General features: G+C 35.4%; 2 protein-coding genes across 3 annotated transcripts; one reads left to right on the top strand and one right to left on the bottom strand.

Moving 5' to 3' along the window:
- The first annotated feature begins 5,023 nt into the window (after positions 1-5,023).
- Positions 5,024-12,601, top strand: LOC114369139 (inosine triphosphate pyrophosphatase). 2 transcript variants are annotated; one of them, XM_028326323.1, is made up of 10 exons: positions 5,029-5,126; positions 5,382-5,531; positions 5,712-5,776; positions 5,892-5,955; positions 6,046-6,055; positions 10,520-10,551; positions 10,668-10,780; positions 11,290-11,366; positions 11,464-11,593; positions 12,471-12,601. In XM_028326323.1, the coding sequence occupies exons 2-9, from the start codon at positions 5,405-5,407 to the stop codon at positions 11,579-11,581; spliced, it is 606 nt and encodes a 201-aa protein (XP_028182124.1). In that variant the 5' UTR covers positions 5,029-5,126; positions 5,382-5,404; the 3' UTR covers positions 11,582-11,593; positions 12,471-12,601. The 2 variants fall into 2 exon arrangements, with proteins under 2 accessions (XP_028182125.1, XP_028182124.1); XM_028326324.1 differs by lacking the exon at positions 12,471-12,601 and having other exon boundaries at positions 5,024-5,126; positions 11,464-12,398.
- A 1,664-nt stretch (positions 12,602-14,265) lies between these two features.
- On the bottom strand, positions 14,266-18,121 carry LOC114371670 (protein MAIN-LIKE 1-like). Its single transcript, XM_028329035.1, has 6 exons — positions 18,088-18,121; positions 16,013-16,350; positions 15,522-15,899; positions 15,240-15,404; positions 14,528-15,121; positions 14,266-14,442 (listed from the first exon to the last, which is right to left on the bottom strand). Exons 1-6 carry the CDS (start codon positions 18,119-18,121, stop codon positions 14,266-14,268), a joined length of 1,686 nt encoding a protein of 561 aa, XP_028184836.1.
- Between the last annotated feature and the right edge of the window lie 1,884 nt (positions 18,122-20,005).

The raw sequence follows: 20,005 nt of genomic DNA, 5'->3' as shown, positions 1-20,005 counted from the left end.
CCACAAGCCTCCTCGCTTTGTGGTCATTGTTCCTTTTATCTGTTGACTGCCAGGAGCTCGCCTGTTTAGGTACATCACAGGTTCTCACTGGCCGACTATGCCCGGGTTGGGTCGGGATTGGTCAAGCTTGGTTTTGGACAATAGCACCCCACCTGACGTCCCCAAGGTCTCCTGACCCCCGCGACATATCTCCAGGTACCACTCTGTGGTCAACGAATAAAAGCAGGAAGTTCACCCTTCTACACTTCCTCATCTCAAGCTTGTAGGATTATGGGGTACCCATCACATGTGGTACTAGGTGGCGGTCGGGCGATGGTGCACAACAAGTTTTCCACATCCACAAAGCGCGCATAAACCCACCATCCCTTGTTGCCCACCTCCAACTGAGCTCACGTACTCTCACGTAGCCCATAACCTCGTTTCTCTCAACACCGGGTCCCCATCAATCCTCCCAAGCTTCCCCAACATCAAAGTAAAACAACATTCAAATAGCACCAACTACCACAGCCAAGAAAACAGGGCAGAGGCAGAAAACTCTGCCCAAAACACCAACCAAAATCATAGCTTTTCTCACTTAAAGACCCCAGTAACAATTCCTTCGATCCAATTCGTTAACCGTTGGATCGACCCCAAAATTTTACTGGAAGTCTATAGTACATAAGCCTACATTTTGACCGTTGGGATCTACTAGAAAACATCCAGAACTCATTCTGCACTACTCTTTCCACAGCCAACCACACACAAGCATTTTTCTGCACAAAGCCAAAATCCTGCTGCACCTATTTTGACAGCAAAATTCTGCATAAGTGCAGATTTCGAAAATCACCCTTCCTCTCATCCAATCTTGCCCAAATCAAATCCTACAAGTCCCAAATCATGTATCAATCATGTCTAAACCAAAGTCAAGCTTTAAAGCACAGCAACACAGAATCTAGGTGTCCAACACCCCTCAATTCAATGGGTTTTCTAGGTTTGAAAAGTGAAATTGAGAATGAGGTAAATTTGGAGCAAACTCTCACCTCACACAAGTCTATAACATCAATCTAAACTTGCTCAAACTGGATTTACACCTAAAATTCCACCGAATCAAAATTTGACTCCTCAACACCCAAATTTGCCCTAGAAGTGGCTCTTTGTTCACTTTGGTCATTTGTTTTTCTCTCTAGCACAGCCTAACCTTCTCATAAGTCCTAAATGACATTTCAAGCTAGGATTAACTCACTTTAACCTCCATTTACCACAGAATCCAGAATTAACCTTCCAACTCTCAAAGCCTCACTCTTTTTCCACTCATGACATCACATTCTCACTTTCTAACCCTAGGTTAACTCTACCCTTCACCTCTATCAGTTTTCCATAAGCAATTTCAGCATATAAACATCACAAACATCATCACAAAAACCCTAAAATAGAATGGGTATGTCTAACTCATCCAAACATAGCAAGTTCAACAAGCTTTCAACAAGAGTCTTCACAAATAACTATCATGAAGCAGAAAACTAACAAAACTACCCCTCATATCTCCCAAAACCCCATACCTACGAAAATCAAAGGAGAAAGAAGTCCACCCAAACCTGAAGTTTCGAAGTCCCACTCGTAGACACGCACTTCACGACTCCGGAAATGCCCTCCTTTTGTGATTTGGAGCGGAAATGGGCACCAAAGGTTGAAGCTTTGTGTGGAGCTTCAATGGTGGAGGAAGAAGAGAGAAAGCTACGTGAGAGAGGGAGAGAAAAGGCTTCTGAATTTTTTCTGTTTTGCTGAGTGAGGAGAGAGAGAACAGCTTTTGGTTTTAAATAAAAGGGTTTTCTCTTTTTCTATTATTTTATTATAAACTATGCCACATGTCTCCATTTGAGTGGAGCAAAAAGGGCCCACTTTCCCTTTTGACTGTGACCCATACTCAGCCACAAAAGTGAGAAAAATCTGACCTTTGAAACGTTAAAATCCTGCCTCGGTTTGCGTGCCGTTTCTCTGGTTCCAGTTCCTCGCGTTTCTCTACGTCCGTCGGGGCCAGTTTTCGAAAGTAGGCAATATATATATCAAAACGCTCAGAATAAAACCCCGAGCGTGGTTCAGAGGTTGGTTTCGTTAAATTCTAAGTCGCACGCAAAACGATGATTTTTAAACTAATTAATTAAGAATTAACCCATAACCTCCCAGTTATGGATTTCTCTTCCTTAATTAGCCTAACCCACCTATCTTGCCCCCCGCTATTCCTACTTCTACTAAGAACACATAGGCATATACACTGAATAATACTTATATATATATATATATATATATATATATATAATCATTCAAAATACATCGTTTCCAAAAATTCCGGATAGAAATTTCCAGGATGTTACAGTGGGTATGGATAAGATCTTGGGTTGTTGTTGAACGTTACTTGATGAACATTGCTCAACGTGGGTTGAATGTGGATAGAAAATGGACCACAATTGGAAACGTTTCTTCTCATAAAATAGCAGCATGAATTCTTTCAAAAATAGAGCAAGTCTATTTCGCTAAAACCAGGAAAATCCAACAACATCCACCACAAGGATCTTTTAAACTCAATTGTTATAGAGTTGTAACCAGAGCTAGGTATTTGTGTAAGCTCACAACTGTACCGTAAGTCTGTGGGCTATATAGACTCACCCGCATCCACACAAAAAATAAAAAAACTAAATTTTAAAATCTAAAATTTAACCCATTTTTTAACCATTTTAAAAACAATTGCAAAAAAAAAAGGTCCAATTAAGTATCATATTGCTACATGTGAATAAAGCTCAAAACAAAATGTTACTACTCATGAGTAAAATAAATCAAATGCATAAAAACAGTCAAATGCAACTTTTGTATCATTATCCAACACCCCGTCCTCATTGCCAAAATAAGAAACACAATTACATATGATAAAAAGGAATTCTCAACACTGAATCATGCTATGCTATATTCCAAAAGATCGGTTAGTAGTTTTACTAACACTAAGTCCTTCTAACGCTCATTAGCTTTACTAAAAGGATCACTTAATCTTTTTAAAATCTAATTAAGGAATTTGCAGGCTACCCGTAGATCCCGTAGTTATGCATGCTTAACCCATTAATCCATGGGTTAAATTAGTTGGGCTAGAAAGCCCAATGTTTAAATGGGTTAAAAACAAACATGCTCATGTATTGTGCGAGTTGCGACTTATACGGGAGGCTTGCGAGTCCAAATCCAAATGCCTAACTCTAATTGTGACTAAAGCAGGAATGACAACTAGGTATGACAAAGTTTATCTGGACCCTACGAGTACCTGTAAAAATATCTGCAAGTGGGGTACAAGGGGCGGGTACTTATCTGCAAATTTACGCGAGTATGGGCACAAGTCGGGTACTATAGTACCCTCCCAACCCCGTCCCGCACATATATATAATTTTTTTGTCAAAAAATAATTATGTATTTTTTTTAGTTTTATGACTAATAAACACTAATAGAACCCTAAATGGTATTTTTGGATGAAAGGAAAGAAAATAGGAAAGAAAGAAAACACAAATAACAATGTAGTTTCTATTGTTTGGTTGGAGAAAAAGCGAGAAAAAAAAGGGAGAGAAAGGTTGAATTATAGAGACAAATATTTAAATTTTTCTTTCCTCTTATTTCCTTAATTCAATTTTTTTTTCTCCTCTCTCATTTTCTTTTCTTCAATCCAAACAAAGGGTAAATCTCATCCTTAATCTCTATTTCCCTTCACAATTCATGCATTATGCCTCTCATCTCTATGATTCTTTGAGTGCGACTATGCGAGTTCAAGATTTCGAGTGCCGACCTCAAGCCGTTAGTTTGTGGTTGTGCATGATAGCCTCTACAACTGTGTCTCTCATTGTGACTAAGCCTCTACGACTTCAAGTATAATTATAAGCTAACTAATTTTCCTATATTCTTTTTTGACAGGTCTTAGAGAGTACCGTTACCATATGATGTCAATTAGACTTTTTGTTAAGTGATTAGAGTTTAGAACATTAACTTTAAATCACTATGTTAGATGATTATCCTCATAATGTTGTTTATTTAAGACCTGAGTTTGGACGAATTAGTGTTGTGTTTGTTTGTTTTTAATATTATGTGTGGATGCTTTCGATGTTGTATTTTCTAAATTTAAGAATGCACTTTTAATTTATTTGTAGTAATTGTTTTGATTATTTTATTTATTTATTAAATTTATGCATAAGTAAAGTGTGAGTCACAAGTACGGATATAGATATATAAGTATCCAGCGAGTACAGAGATGAAGATTAAAGTTGTTATCTGTATGGGTATAGGATCAAGTACAAAGATTTTTTTTAAAAGGTATGGAAATGGATACTATAAGGCCCTATCTAGACCCTACTTATTGTCATCCTTAATAACAAGAAAGCAATGGTCTTGATTGAATTATGGGCTATTCTAAATGTGTCTAGAGAGGGGATTCTTAACCTTAATGGTGAATTAAGTTGTTGCAGCATTTATATATCTATGGACTAAATTAGTCATTTAAAAAATAAACATACTAAATTGTTCATGAATGCATATAGAAACTAATTAGGCTTTTTATCCTTTAAAAATTGTCATACTCAAATAAAACTAACTATAACAATATATAATACTTATAGAACAAAAATAAATTAAAATTTAACCTAACACAAATGTTAATATAATATGAGAAAAGGTTATAAAATACTATCTCTCATCCTATTTATAAAAAATAAAAGATAATATTTTTTTCTTAATTATAAATTATAAGAAACATATAGGACTATTTTATAAGTGAATTTCATTTTTACTTCTAATGATTACTTTTTTTTTTATAAAAGTAATAATATTTATTGAGTTATTAACAAAATAATATAAATTCATTGAAAAATTATTTTTTAAAAATATTCATATCTTAAATTATTTAATGTCACATATCATTTTAGAATAAAATTAAATTTTATCACATACTAATTATTTTTATTTATTTTAATAAATTAAGTAATTGTTTCTTTTATACATAGAGAGAGAGAAACTCACATTAGATAAGAAAAGGTTACAAAAAATCAAACAAGTTCACATTTGCACATCACACAGCAGTCAGCACAGTGCCGCCGCCGTAGTGGGAAGCCATCGTCGACTCGGCGGTATGAACTTCTCTGTAACCTTTGCTTTTTTTTTTTTCTGCTAAAGACTACTTACTACCCATGTGTTGCTCTGTAGAAAACACTCTCCAAGTTGTGTTCTTTCTTCTTTATTCTGTCATTGTATTGTATTTGTATTCATTGATAGAATTGAATTCTACTCCATGTTTGACAAGCTCATTAAGATTTTTTTAATAAAAAAAAATGATTTTTCTCTAATGGGTCTCTCTGCTTTTCTCACTGATCATTGGTTGCCAGAAAAGTCCTACAAGATTTGGGAAATGGCTGCTGCACGAGGGTTGGTACTGACACGTCCTGTTACTTTTGTGACGGGCAATGCCAAAAAGCTTGAAGAAGTTCGTGCCATCTTGGGCAATTCTATTCCTTTTCAGTCCCTCAAACTTGACTGTAATAATAATAATAATCACGCTTCCCTTCCAACTTTTTTTTTTAAAATTATTTTTCCCTTCTTGTGTTGTTTTTTTTTTTCCTTCTACTTGTTTATCATTTGTGTGTGTGATTGCTATTATTTTTTGTTCAGTTACTTTTCTTGTTTGATTCTTAGTTTTCCTTTTATTTTATTTCAAGTGCCAGAGTTACAAGGAGAGCCTGAAGATATATCCAAAGAGAAGGCTCGGATGGCTGCTGTTCAGGTACTTTGTTACCATTTTTTCTCTCACCTGCTTAACCTTGTTGGTTTTATGTTGTTTTTTCTGTTTTTTTCTTTGTTATAATTTTTTTTTATACTTTTTTTTGGTGCATGGCCAGGTGAATGGACCTGTGTTGGTTGAAGACACTTGCCTCTGTTTCAATGCCTTGAAGGGTCTTCCAGGTGGATATAGTTGTTACTTTATTTTTGTGCTATGAAAATTGGAATTATACAACCTGACTGGTTATGATTGAATGTTTCAAATTTCTGCAGGGCCTTACATGTAAGTTATCTTTCACCCTTAACCATTGAGCTCAGGTGAACTTTATACCCCTTTTTTATCATAATAGTTTAAGCCCCCATATGATTGCCATTCATTTTATACTATAGCATTTTAGCATAACACTAATAAAAGAACAAGCAAATAGTTTCTTAAAATTTGCAGAATCTATGGTAGGAAAGAGGTGATGATAGAGAATAGTTATTTATGTATGTGCTTATTAGGTTATTTTGTATTAAAAGCCTGGGCTTATCTTTCTTGTGCTGAGACAGTTTGAAGAAATAAGTCATTGATGTTAAATAAGAAAGGAGGTCAAGGCAGAGAGAGAGATAATTATCTCACAATTTGAGAGGAAATTGGGGCCTTTGGGCATTGGGAGGCACAGACCCTCGAAGTGTGCTCTCTGTTCAGTAATTTGGGGAGTTCTACCCACCATTATCTAAAATAGTACCAGGTACCTGTCATTCCCACAAAATGGGGCTGGCTTCATGGATTCTAGTTTGCCATCGTGCCTTGTCTGTACTACAGATATATGTAGCGTGGTGTGCTCTATATCCTTCTTAATAGTCTCCCACCTTTCTTGTAGGGGTTTATGTTTATCCATCTTTAAAGGGATATTGGTTGTATTCTCATACCTTTCCGAGGCATATATATATAAGCCGCCATTTTATATTCCAAAACCATCTTAAGCAAATTTCCCCCTATAGGATCTAGCACCTAGACCTTCTCCTTGATTTTTTATATCTATCCTGGTATGCTCACTCCTTTATTCGTTTAAGCATTCACTAGTTAACTCTAGGCCTAGCAGATAATCTTAGTTTGTCATGACCAGTGCCCTGTGGATCCAACATGTTTAGGTTTTTCCATGGGAAAAAGAACAGAGACAAATTGGATGGTGAGAAATATTGTTTGCATCCCAGATTTTGACTAAATACTATCATAGAGAGAAGGAATATGGAAAGGATACGTCTCACCAAACAAACAGAAGAGAAAAAATGGAGAATAAAAAAAATTGGAGGTTGTAGTGAATATTGTGTAGGAGAATTTGGACAATTTTAAATGTCCATGTCTCTTTGATAACAACACAAACCAAAGGTGCAAAGTTGGGAATAATGGTTCAGAATCTTCTATTCATTTGGTGAGCTGGTATTATGATGGCTGAACTAATGTGTACAACTTGTAGGAAACATTTTATATTTTTATAACATGTGCAAAGTGTGTGTGCAATTAATTTATAAACCAAGCCAAAAGGTGTTGTTCACTTGTTTGAATCTCTTGTTAAGCCTATTTGGTCATGTTTTGGATCCTATGGGTCTAATTGGAGCTACGTAAAACTATTGGCTTTGAGTTTTGAAGTCCAGCTTATTATAGGGTAGGGAACCTCTGTGTGAAGGTTTCATGCTAAGAGCAAGAATATTTGGGGTTTGTGCATTGCATGCCTCTAGTGCTCTTGATTTAGCAATGTTTAGACAATGGCTGCTCAAGTTGGAAAATCTTCAAGGGTTGCTTCTAAAATTTGGTATTAGAAACTATGAGGTGGCTACTGATATGTTAATGCAACACCCAAGGCCATTTAATGCAGGAAAACTGATTTGGACAGCTAGCGCAAGGGTTGAAATTTCGAGCAATAGGCAGGATAATGCATGTCTTTCAAACTTGACTTTTAGGTTCACACTTGCCTCTTAACCTTATGTGCAGCAAAGTAACTAAACACTGTCCACATTTTGACATTGAAACACAACTTGGCAGACCCTATACAGCAAATTATGCAGTACCAATGAGTTTAGCTACCACCATGAAAAAACATATATTTTGATTGGTATATTCTACTGATATGTTGCATATGATAGGATATTTTCTTGAATTATTGCTTGTAACCTTGAACAGGTTGTAGAAAGTGTTCAAGTGGATTTGTACGTTGTGTTCATGTGCATAAACTGAAAATAGGGAGAAGAGAAACACAGAATTTAATATTGTTTTGCTGACAACAAATTATTTGTGTACTCCATGGGCAAAAAAGAGAAAAATCATTATGATCGATAAATATTATTAGGAGTAGCAGCTGAACACTAAAACCCTAATCAAATACACCCAAATCCTCACTGCTGTTGAGATTTAGTACACTGTCCAGTCAAACTACTGATTTTACACACACACAGGTTCATGAAGGCACGAAGTAACATATGGTTGCATCATTGAATTTGAACTTGTGGGAGAACATTGGTCCCATATATGCTAAGCGTGAGCCATAGGGGTTAAGCTAATGTGCTTGTTCTAATGTTATGTTTGGCCCACTGTGTTTGTTGGAAAGTGGCAGGTCTAATGACAAAAGAACATGGTAAGAATGATGTGCAAGTATAAGAACAAATAATCCAAGGAATTATGTGATTAGTTGTGTTGCGTGTCTCCACAGGCAAAGGAAACAATCAAATATTTTACTAAAGAAACATGATGAAGAATACTAAAGTGGTTACGTTTCAATCAAAACCCAAACCCCAAATACTCCCTGTTATGAGCTGAGTATTTTCCTGGTATTCGAGGTCCAGGATTCCTCCAGAAAAGCCAAGATAAGAGGGAATGAGACTTCAATTTTCTGCTTGCCATTTGAATACATGTTTTGAGTATATATAGAGTTTGAGCCTATTACAATATTCTAACAGCTTTTGGCATTATATGCCTTGGAGGAAAAGACAAAAACAAAAGAAAAATCAGCTTTTCTAACGGAATGGTGCCACCTCAGCCGACAAGGGAAAATTGCTACGTTGTTGGTCTGCTGCTGCGTCTCCAATGGTGCGTTGCTGGTCTGCTGCTTGTTCTGTTCCTAACATTCTCATGCCCTTCAAAAACACCTTGTCCTCAAGGTGTTACCAGTTCGCCGAGGTCCTCCAGGATCCCAAGGTCTGTACCAGCGAGGGTCCTTTGGGTCAGCCGCCATCTCTAATGCAAAAGCAGCTGGTTGGCGCTTGCGTGCAGGAATAGGGACGGCGGCTGACCCAAAGGACCCTCGCCGGTACAGACCTTGGGATCTTGGAGGACCTCGGCGAACTGGTAACACCTTGAGGACAAGGTGTTTTTGAAGGGCATGGGAATGTTAGGAACAGAACAAGCAGGAGACCAGCAACGTAGCAATTTTCCCTTGTCGGCCGAGGTGGCACCATTCCGTTAGAAAAGCTGATTTTTCTTTTGTTTTTGTCTTTTCCTCCAAGGCATATAATGCCAAAAGCTGTTAGAATATTGTAATAGGCTCAAACTCTATATATACTCAAAACATGTATTCAAATGGCAAGCAGAAAATTAAAGTCTCATTCCCTCTTATCTTAGCTTTTTTGGAGGAATCCTGGACCTCGAATACCAGGAAAATACTCTGCTCATAACACTCCCAAAATACCTCAGTATTTTATCAATTATAATTTGTGAAGCTTTGTGCCTGTTAGGAAAATCCTGTATGTGAGTTGGCCATAATGGGTGTTTTGAAGAAAGCAACTTCAGAAATCAAAGACTTGGTAAATGTCTACTCAAGATGCAGATCTGTTAAGAATGTCTTGGCTGTGGCACCTGAAACATTTACTATGTATACTTAATGAATAGCTTCAACTGCTGTGGTGATTTTGCTAATGTTAAGTGGGCTTGCATTCTTTGTGAATAACTGTTAGGATTTAATAATAATAAGAAATTGACAAAAATCCTATGTGGTTGCAAGTATTAATTGCTGCATGCAGGAAGGTTTATTTAATGTAAATGCGGGTAACTAGCTTATATAAAGAGACTTGTAGCGTGGCTTTGAATTATCCACCTTTAAAATAGTTTCTAAGCCAGTTGGTTTTAGTTATAAAATCAGTGTGTTTTGCAATTTTCTTAACTATTTTTAGGCATTGAGGTTAAAATTTCTTTTGAAGTCATCTTGTGATGTAATGGAATATACTGTTTTAAGTATAGTTTCCCAGATATGTTTTTATCACAATTTGTTGTTTCTACAATATTATAATTCTATAATATGATCCTTTTATACTTATGTTCCTTAACTTATTTTCTACAATTATTGTCAATTAAATTCTTATAAATATCTTATTTTCATGAACTTGGAGTTCATTTCTTAATGTGATTTATTCTTCCCCCTCTCTTATCCCCAAAATGTTTGATGCATTTCCTGTAATTTTGGTAACAAAGGATGTAATTTTACATTTGTACAAGTTATAAATCTCTTGCTGATTTGTGTCAAGTGATTCTGTAGGGTGGACAGTTGTCGTTGACTGTGCATTTCCTGTTTATCTAATATTCTCATCCATGTAGTTATTGCCATTCAATATTGAACATAAAAACTTATTCATCTGAAATCTTTGAAGCTCAATATATATATGCAATACAAATACTGTTTCTGTATCATCAGCATTCAGCATGTGAGATTTTTTAAATTAATTGTCAGTGCTCCTAATGGTTATTGTGTAATTTCATTGATGTATCATGCAGCAAATGGTTTCTGCAGAAGCTTGGTCATGAAGGTTACACCTTAACTGCATAATTTTATATCAGTTTTCAATTATCTTAGTACAGGAGTTTCAGGGATGAGGATATTTCACAGAATTTGATTTACCCTTTTCTCTGATTCATTTTCCAGGTCTCAACAATTTGCTGATGGCATATGATGATAAATCAGCTTATGCCTTATGTGTATTTTCGTTTGCAGCTGGTTCAAACAGTGAACCTATCACATTTTCTGGAAAAACTCCGGTATCTCAATCCCCGTATACTATTTGCCGGACATAATTAATTAATTATGAATGAATATATTTTCTTTGAATTGCATGTTAATATTGAGAGTGGAATTATATGAATCTCCTTATTTCATCTGGTTTAAAGAATATAGTAATAATGTGCTTTCCCTTGTAAAAATATGTTTATTCTTCCACCTGACCAAAATCTTTACTAGCATAATCTACTTTTCCTGGTTGAAAAATGTTAGCAATACATTTTCTAACCCATTTTTTAAACCCACTATTATTAGGTGAAATTTATTAGAAATCACAAAATTTGTAGGTCTCGCTTCTTATAATGAGCTCTATTCATAATTTTGTAGTCTTCCATAAATTTTAACTAATAATCGAGAATATGTTTGAAGGAATGTGTAGATACTAGCACTCTTCAAAGTTTGAAGAGTTTTCGTCAATTTACTTGACGAAATAGAAAGTAGTTAATGTGTATGAGTGTATCACTAACATATTTTTCTTGTGGCTTATCAGGGGAAGATTGTTCCTCCAAGAGGGCCTAATGATTTTGGATGGGATCCTATTTTTGAACCTGATGGCTATGACCAAACGTATTTCCATCCCTTCTTTCATGTCATGTTCTGTTCAAGGTGTTTCATAGTTTAGTTACTTGCTAAGGCTAATTCATTTCATTTACTCTCATTGTAGGTATGCACAGATGCCCAAAGAAGAAAAGAACAAAATTTCCCACCGCTCCAAATCTCTTGCATTGGTAAAATCTCATTTTGCTGAAGCTGGATATACTTTTGACATCAAGAACGTCTGAAAGCTGAATGTGGTAAATTATAGGCAACATGCTCTTTATTAAATTTCCCTTGAAATTGAAGGGAAATTGTTTCTAGCAGTAGCAATGTGGGAATTATTTTGAACTTAAATGTTGCTTTTGTTTACAACTTATCCAGCAAGAGAGAATAAAAAACCAAAATTAGAAAAATATACCAAAAAAGGGCGTAGACTACAGTGGTTAAGTATGTGAATTTGTGTATGATGTACAATTTTTTTTAACCATTAGATAAGATTTATTCACAAATCTCTATGGTACGTCTTTTGCACCATATACCTTCTCATCCCTATCTTTTTCCCTAACCCTCTCCCATGGTCTTCTCTCCCCTTCCTTCTGATCCCCTGGTCCTCGTCCCTCTCCCTATGCCACCATTCCAACGAATTAGATTGGGAGGGTCTCCACGTAAGGGGAAAGGCGGCAAACAAGAATGTGTTTGCAGTGGTTCGCACGGAGTCGGTAGCAAGTCACACGACAGCGACAATGGGTTCCATTCTTGGAACCAAAAGTTCTCTATGAAGTTGGGGCAGCACACGAGGTGTGTGACGATTGAGGTGAAGTGCAAGTCGGGAGTGGGAGTCGTGAGAGATGTTGGCGTGGTGAGAATTGCAGTTTCGAATCTTCTTGGAGGGTTGGTGATCATTGCTTGCAGTTTGTGTTACAGATTAAGGAATTAGGATGGCAGAGGAAACGAGATTGTGAATTTCTGTCAGGGTCAGTGGCAGACTTACATTGGACTGAGTTGCACTCTCTCATTTTTTAAAATTTACTAAATTTGTAAATAAAATCTTATATTTTTATATTTTATTTTATTTATATTTATATAATTGAACCCACTAATTTTATTTTTTATAATTTGCACTCATTGACTCAGGGTCTTGGATTCGCCACTGATCAGGGTGGTGGGGTCGTTGCTGATGCCACTGTAACCCGTGAACGCCTTGTAGGTTTCATACGGGGTGTTAAGAATGATTGTTGTTCTTCGTCATTGTCTATTAGAGTTGTAACTAAATTTTCCCACCGTAGCTTGTGTCCCAAAAATAGGCTAATCTTATAAGTTTATAGATGTTTTGGTTTGAACAAAATTGCTTCAAGAGAATAAAAGATAGAGGATTATGGCCAGTTTATAGGCCTTAAGTCTTAATTTTTTTTAGTTAACTCACTTTATGGGTTGCTTAATTTATTCTATAGACTATTTGACTCACTTTTATTTAAAAAAAATTCATTTTTATTATTTTAATAAAGAATATAAATTAGAAAGAATTAAATGATCATGCATGAATAATATAAAATAATTTTACACTCTTATTTAATTATAAATCACCGTTGATAATTATTATGAAAGTCGATAAACATATCAGAGTGATTTGTGATTGGATTACATTATATAATTATTTTATATTATTAAGGTATATCTTTTTTTATTAGAGTTTAATAGTTATACATTAATAGTATTAAAATTTAGGATTATCATTTAATTACAAATCATTGTTGATGTTGTTTTTAAGACATTTTCTTTTATAAAAGTCAATAAATTAATCATACATGATGATTATTATAAGATGACAATGTAAGATTATTGTACATTATGTTTTTTTTAAGACTTAAGGCCTATAAACTGGTCATAATCCAGCATTATTGTTGGTGCACCCAGCATTCTAAAAAAATAGCAAAATTGTCCTTACTTGGTTTTCCTCTTACAGTTGATCCGTAAGAGTAAGAGGAAAAATAATAATTTATTAATTATACAACATATTTAAAGATATTTATTTTATAATATAATTTATACATTTAAATATATTTATTTCATTAATTAAAATATAATTAAGTATATTTATTTATTTTATTAATTATAATATATTTATAAATATTGATTTATTATAAATAATTAATTTTTAATATATTTTTTTAAAATAAATTTATTTAGAAGATGATATTAAAATACTTACTCAGTCCTATTATAATTATTGTTTAAGGTTATTTTATACATATTAATAAAAATTAATAAATACATAAAAGATAATAATAATTTTATAAAATTAATATTATCATCATTAATTTATTTTTTATTTTTATAATTAATCATATCATTAATATTATAAAGAATATAAAAAAATAATTAGTATTATATTAAAAATTAAAATACTAACTACTTTATAATACATTTTTTTACATGATCATTAGTATAAAAGGGAAAATAGTAATTATAAGAAAATTTAAAAATATTAGTACGTTATATAAAATAAGGATCTTAGATAACGAATGATATCCATTTTTTGTTTAATTTTTTTTCTACGAAAATATTAATTTATTTTTTTGTATGACCTCTACTCATGATGTCCATTTTTTGTTTAATTTATTTTTTTCTACACCCTTTTCAACTTCTTTATTTCAATTATATTTAAAGTTATATTTAAAATTATTTTTTATTAGTTGGTAAACTAAGTTAACTAGATCACTTATAATAATTTACATATACTATAACTAAGTTAACTAGACCACTTATAATAACACACGTGTATATAGACACAAATGGAATACATAATCAATGAAAATATATAAAACTAACATTACTAATGAAAATAAATAAAACCAACAATACTCAAGAAATGGGTTCATGTACAATATTTGTATATACATGGAATATCAATATAAAATATGTACATAAACTACGTCTGATTCGTGCGTCGCCTGCGTCTAGACCTAACATATACTAGATGGTCCTGTGTCACACTCCTGGCCAACCTGAGGCATTCTTCGATCACCTCATGTGTCGATGAGCTTGGAGTGACCACCCTTTGACTCAGATAGCGCTTCAACCTCTCAGCAATGTCATCACAAACTTCCTGTTACATACAAAACAAACTGATTACACAAATTATTATGCAAATATTGAGATAAATGACGTAAATTATTAGTACTACTTATCACTGCATGTCTAGGCTCCTCCAAAGATGTCAACGATGCTCCTAGCTTCGGCACGTGAGGGATATTCGTCTGTGGGGCCTGAGGGACGACTCGGGGCTGCAGGGCGTGACCATGAGGCAGAGGATCTAATGCGTGGCCTGGTGTCATGAAAGGATGCGAGATGCGGAAGAACCAATCCATGTAGTCACTGGAACACTGACCTGGCACAACGCACACCTCACCTGCTGGAACGATATGATCCGAGTAGTGCATCCACCTATCGTGTATATCATCATACGACACCCATGAATCAACAGGAGGAGCAGGAATGGTCTGCGTGTATCCAAATTGCCGCACGACCCTCTCTGGTCGGTAATAAACAGCAATAGGCCTCCAGCGCAAGAGATCGGAATAGCATGATCTGATGTGGAAGTCCCGGACCGATCGGTGCTCCCCATACCAACAGACATCCGGAATCCGGAGTCGGTCCAGGCGCTCCCTGTACGTCGGTGTACGAATGCTCTTCACGGTCTTATTCATCGCAATCCACCTACACGCACGCGGAGAATCCTCGTCATACTCCTGATCAGTAGTGGAGTCTGCGACTGACGAAAAGTGCTAGTAAATCCAACACTACAAATGTAACATCAAAATTATAAACATTAATAATGAAAGTGTAACAAAATTTAAAGTTGAACATTGTTGAGGCTGAACGAATGAAAAACATATTTGTTACCTGCAGCAGTGTGATGTAACCACCAAGCTGTCGGTTGTGGCTCATAGATGCATCGTTCAGCTTGTCGTACATATGCACCAAAGCAGCCACTCCCCAGGCGTACCTCTCCGTCATACTGAGGTCACGAAGGGCCTCCAAGTAGACAACATGGACATTGGTTGCACTCTTGTTAGTAAACAGAGTGCAACCCAAAAGATGAAGAAGATATGCGCGAGCCGCAGCTGTCCAATGACCTGCCTGGCATCGGCTCTCATATATATCACGTACTCATTGCAGGCATACGTACGGTCCACGACACTGGGCTGTCTCAGCCCTGGCAGATTCTGCAGAGACCATCAATAAGTCCACCAGCATCTGAACTGCATCGTCCACGTGCAAGGGCTCAAAGGCGTGTAAGTCGCCAACCACGAGAAGATGGAGAAGCGAGGAGACGTCGTCCAGCGTGATGGTGAGCTCTCCCACCGGGAGATGGAAACTAAACGTCTCCCGGTGCCACCGCTCCATAAACGCGGACAAAAGTCCTCGATCGCCGATGTCTACCGAACACGCGATCAGAGGACTTAGTCTTGTACCAACAACAAGTCCCTCAATGGCAGGGACAGGCCTGCCTAAACTGTGGACCTTCCTCCCATGAGAGGATAACTTCAACTCAGGACGCTCCTGAATTGAAGTATAAAGGAACGCAAAATTCGTTAAAATCATCATTTAAAGAAAAACTAATTTCAATCATAAAGTATAATTTACAAGTAACTAAAAATAAATATTATAAATACCTCTTCCGTCCATACGCTGCAAGCAACGTGATCCACATACTGGGTCAACACAAATGGGTCGCTCGGACCACCCGGAAATCCCTCATGCTCATCCTCAGCAGCCTCTACGCCTGTGTCCACAGGAATGTCTGCCACAATGTCATCTATAGCAGCTGGTGACTCCATCGGGTCATCCTGAACATCTGGCGCAGGGACCACTGGCTCATCGTGTGCCACAGTCACAGCGACTCGCTGCCTCCGTGCGGATGCAGTAGGCCGTCGACGCTGCGGAGCATCATCGGAATCATCACAATCTCCTCTGTTGATACCTCTGCCAGTAACCTGACCTAAGGCACGACCTAATCATTTGGTCCTAACCATGATCTGCAAATGAGTACCGCAAAATCCATCACTTATTTCATTTTCTCAAATTTCATGCATCTAACGCATATAGGCATTATGTTTTTTCAGGCACTACTTGGTAGGAAAAAGGATATTCGAACTTTGAAATTAAGATATATGCATTGCTTATAAGTGACACTAATTTGGGACAGCAAAGCACCATCACCCAATGCTTGTTCAAGCATTTGGTTGACTCAATTCAATTACTCTAATGGCCACTTGTTGTTTTATCATATGTTTTAGTTATTAGAGAGAAACTTGTTGAGCTTTATGAATCTGAGAAATAATGGTCAAAAGCATCTCAAATGCTTAGTGGTATTGACCTTGATTCAGGAATCGGAGAAACAGATCATTCCTGTTAACATCAGTATAGTATACCCTAACTCCATGCATGGTTTTTGTTGTGTTCCTCTCATTCAATGGATCAAAGTTAGGGCTTTGTTGCGAGAATTAAGGGTAAAATTTAGGGAAATTTCATTAAAAATAATTAGTCAAACTGAAGAGGCATATGGGATATGTGGGGGATTGATGGTCTGCAAGCAAAAGAATAAGGGTTAAAGAATTATCAGGCACTCAAAGAATAATACTCTCAAGGGCTGAGATTTGATTGTTATCTTAAGGATCCATAATAAAAGTAAAGAAAGTCGTAGAAATTGAGAATCTCCCCCAGTTTCATTAGGTGTTGGTGGGGGTAGCATAATTGGATTCCTAGGATCAGCATTTAGGACTCTGGAAGGTGTTGGTGGGGGTGGCATCTTTGTGCCCGTGCTTACTCTAGTTGTGATTTTTATCTTTGTAATAATGAGACTAGTTTTACTAGCAATATATGGTTTGGAATATTTGGATAATTTCATACAAGCACTAGGTATCTCTTGGAATTTTTTAAATGAAGTAATTCATGCTAATCAATCAATACTATTTATCTATAATCATAATTCATACAAGCACTAGGTGTCAACATCTCAGTATATGATTATGTAGTTTAGTTGGTGTGGTTTGTGTTGTGTACTTGTGTTGATGATTCACCATTCCTAATGTACTGTGGTGTGTAATGGTGACAGACATTTTGTTCCACTAGGCCCTGAACTCAACTCTTTGGTTGTACCCTCATAAGCTTCAGTGGATGAGTGAAGTCTTAAGTCATTTTCTTGAATTAGTGGTTACTGGAGGAGAACATGTTTGAATGTAGCATTGACTATTTACATGTCAATATAATCATAATTAATGCTAATCAATATATACTATTTGGATAATGCCCTAAAAGAGGATATATCTATATATATAGAAAAGTTTATCTAAATAGACCCATAAATGTAACCACTGATGTGTGTTTTATTTTATCCATCATATACTTTATATAACAAGCCTAACTAATATGTATGTCTACGAAAAAGGGATATTAGGTGCTAACCGGGACAAGATTTTTTTCTAATGTGTCCAAGAGTCAGTAATTAGTCATGAAGATATATTTTAGATGCAAATTACAATGTTCAAGTTCAACAATATTGAAACAACCAAAAACAAAATAAGGCAAGCAAACCTAATTAAAGGGGGAACATTGATTTGCAGGCAATGATTGTACAGTCTAAATTAAAATACCCTAATTTCAAAAAAAGCTCACAATGTATCAAATATTTGGCATTTTTTCAATTAAAATGAAACTGTGACTTTTACGGATCAAGTGATCCGTAAACAGCCCAGCAACTTCCCGATAGCGGTTTTCGCCATCGCCGGCAACAATGGTGGAAAAAACAAAACGCGAAGAAGAAACTTACCTCGAAGAAGAAGCAGAAACGCAAAGAAGAAGTAAAAACGCAAAGAAGAAGCAAACCCACACCTTCCTCCTAATCATGGCAACAATGGCGACTGGGGAGGTTCACTTGGGAGGCGAAGAAGAAGAAGAAGAATGAAGAAGATGGAATCGCGACGCAGAAGAAGAAGACTGAAGAAGCAGAAGACTCCGAGGAAGAAGAAGCAGAACTCCGAGAAAGAAGAAGCTAAATCGCGGCGCAGGAGAGAGAGAGGCGAGAGGGTTGTTTTTTAAAAAAAAAATACTCAGGGGCTTAAAGGACTTTTCCCAATAATTGCTGGGTGCACCTAGCAGTGCTCTTCTTGATATGGGTCTTTTTTTAATCCCAGCCCATGTAAGTCAAAACTAAATAGGATGAAGTAGACCATTTTGGCAACTCTAAATCCTTCAATGCCTGTCGTGCAAGCATTCAAGTGCTCCGTGCCTTTCACACCAAAATGAGGCTTTTTTACTAATTAGGGGCAAAAAAAAATTCAATTTACCAATAAAAAATTACCCAAAAGACTAGAAATCGTAACATCTGGTATGATTTATTATTTTTTTAATTTTTTTAACTGAAGTCGTAAAAATATTTAAGACTTCAGTATAAATCTAATTTTTTTTACGACTTTAAAGTCATATTTTTTTAAAAAAGAATAACGAAAGTCGTAATATTTTACACGACTTTAAAGTCGTAAAGCGTATTTTAGTTTTTTAAAATTTGTTTTAAAGGAAGTCGTAAACCTATTATTTTTATAAAAAAAAAACTGTTGTTTTGCTATTTGCAACCACGTTTTTGTTTTGTTCACCTATTTTCTTTTCGTAAATCTATTTTTTTTTAATTTAATAGTATTTACGGTTTTATTTTTATTTTAAATAAAAAAGTTAAAAAAATATATTTAAATATATAATAAATAATATTAAGTTTACTTTATTAGTATTTTTTTGTGATTTTATTTGATATGTTATTATTTTATTTTAATGTTTTATTATTTAAAACATGTTATATATATTTTTAATATAGTTTACTTTAAATGTTTTTTATTTAAAGTTTAAATAATCTATCAACAACATCAATCACAAGCACAATATACGAAACCTAATGTATCTTCAATGCATGTTCCTAGATGTACCTCCAGTGCATGTTCCTGGATTTATGTTTCAACATCATCCATCACAAGTACAATATCAATCAAGTTTTTCTGGTCATGTGTCTCAAGGATGTCAACAACGCTTTCAACTACTGGGGTTCTCATCATATATACCTCAATACTCATTTCAAGTTCCTTCTACCTCAAATGTTTTTTTATGGCAACTCACAAATGTTTGCCATCACTTTCAACACTCCACCATCTACATATAATCTTGCACCATCTAGTTCTTGTTATCGTCCATCATTACCTACTCAAATACGTGACATCAGTCACGAAGATGAGGACGAGAAGGAGGATAACAACAATAACAACGATGATGATGGTGATGGTGATGATGATGATGACAACGGTGGTCATCATGTTCCTCAACAACAACGGACAATTACACGTGAGCATCCTAGAACAAGAGGAGGTAGAGACTGTAGATCAAGACGACAACAAACACAAACAAATCCAGTCCAACAAGATGAGAGACCCAAACGCGTATCAAGAAGAACTCGTTGTGGGACATCGTCTCATTATTAGTTTAACAAATATGTAATTTTTATTTAAATATAATCAATTTTTAATTTAAAGTCTTTCAATTTTTTAATGTATTTTTATTGATAGATTATTTAAACTTTTAAATAAAAAAACATTTAAAGTATACTATATTAAATATATATATAT

The sequence above is a fragment of the Glycine soja genome, chromosome 10 (assembly GCF_004193775.1).
Source record: "Glycine soja cultivar W05 chromosome 10, ASM419377v2, whole genome shotgun sequence".
In the NCBI taxonomy this organism is placed as follows: domain Eukaryota; kingdom Viridiplantae; phylum Streptophyta; class Magnoliopsida; order Fabales; family Fabaceae; genus Glycine; species Glycine soja.
The sequence above is the reverse complement of the archived record's forward strand: the minus strand, read 5'-3'. Positions and strand labels throughout refer to the sequence as shown.

Bases quoted from the DNA above. Each gene is read 5' to 3' on its own strand.
- LOC114369139 (XM_028326323.1), top strand. From the start codon at position 5,405: ATGGCTGCTGCACGAGGGTTGGTACTGACACGTCCTGTTACTTTTGTG. The intron at 5,777-5,891 runs GTACTTTGTTAC...GTGCATGGCCAG, and splicing joins CTCGGATGGCTGCTGTTCAG to GTGAATGGACCTGTGTTGGT. The intron at 10,781-11,289 runs GTATCTCAATCC...GTGGCTTATCAG, and splicing joins CATTTTCTGGAAAAACTCCG to GGGAAGATTGTTCCTCCAAG.
- LOC114371670 (XM_028329035.1), bottom strand. From the start codon at position 18,121: ATGGCGAAAACCGCTATCGGGAAGTTGCTGGGCT. The intron at 15,405-15,521 runs GTATGCCTGCAA...TTTACTAACAAG, and splicing joins CCCAGTGTCGTGGACCGTAC to AGTGCAACCAATGTCCATGT. The intron at 15,122-15,239 runs GTAACAAATATG...TGGATTTACTAG, and splicing joins GTTACATCACACTGCTGCAG to CACTTTTCGTCAGTCGCAGA.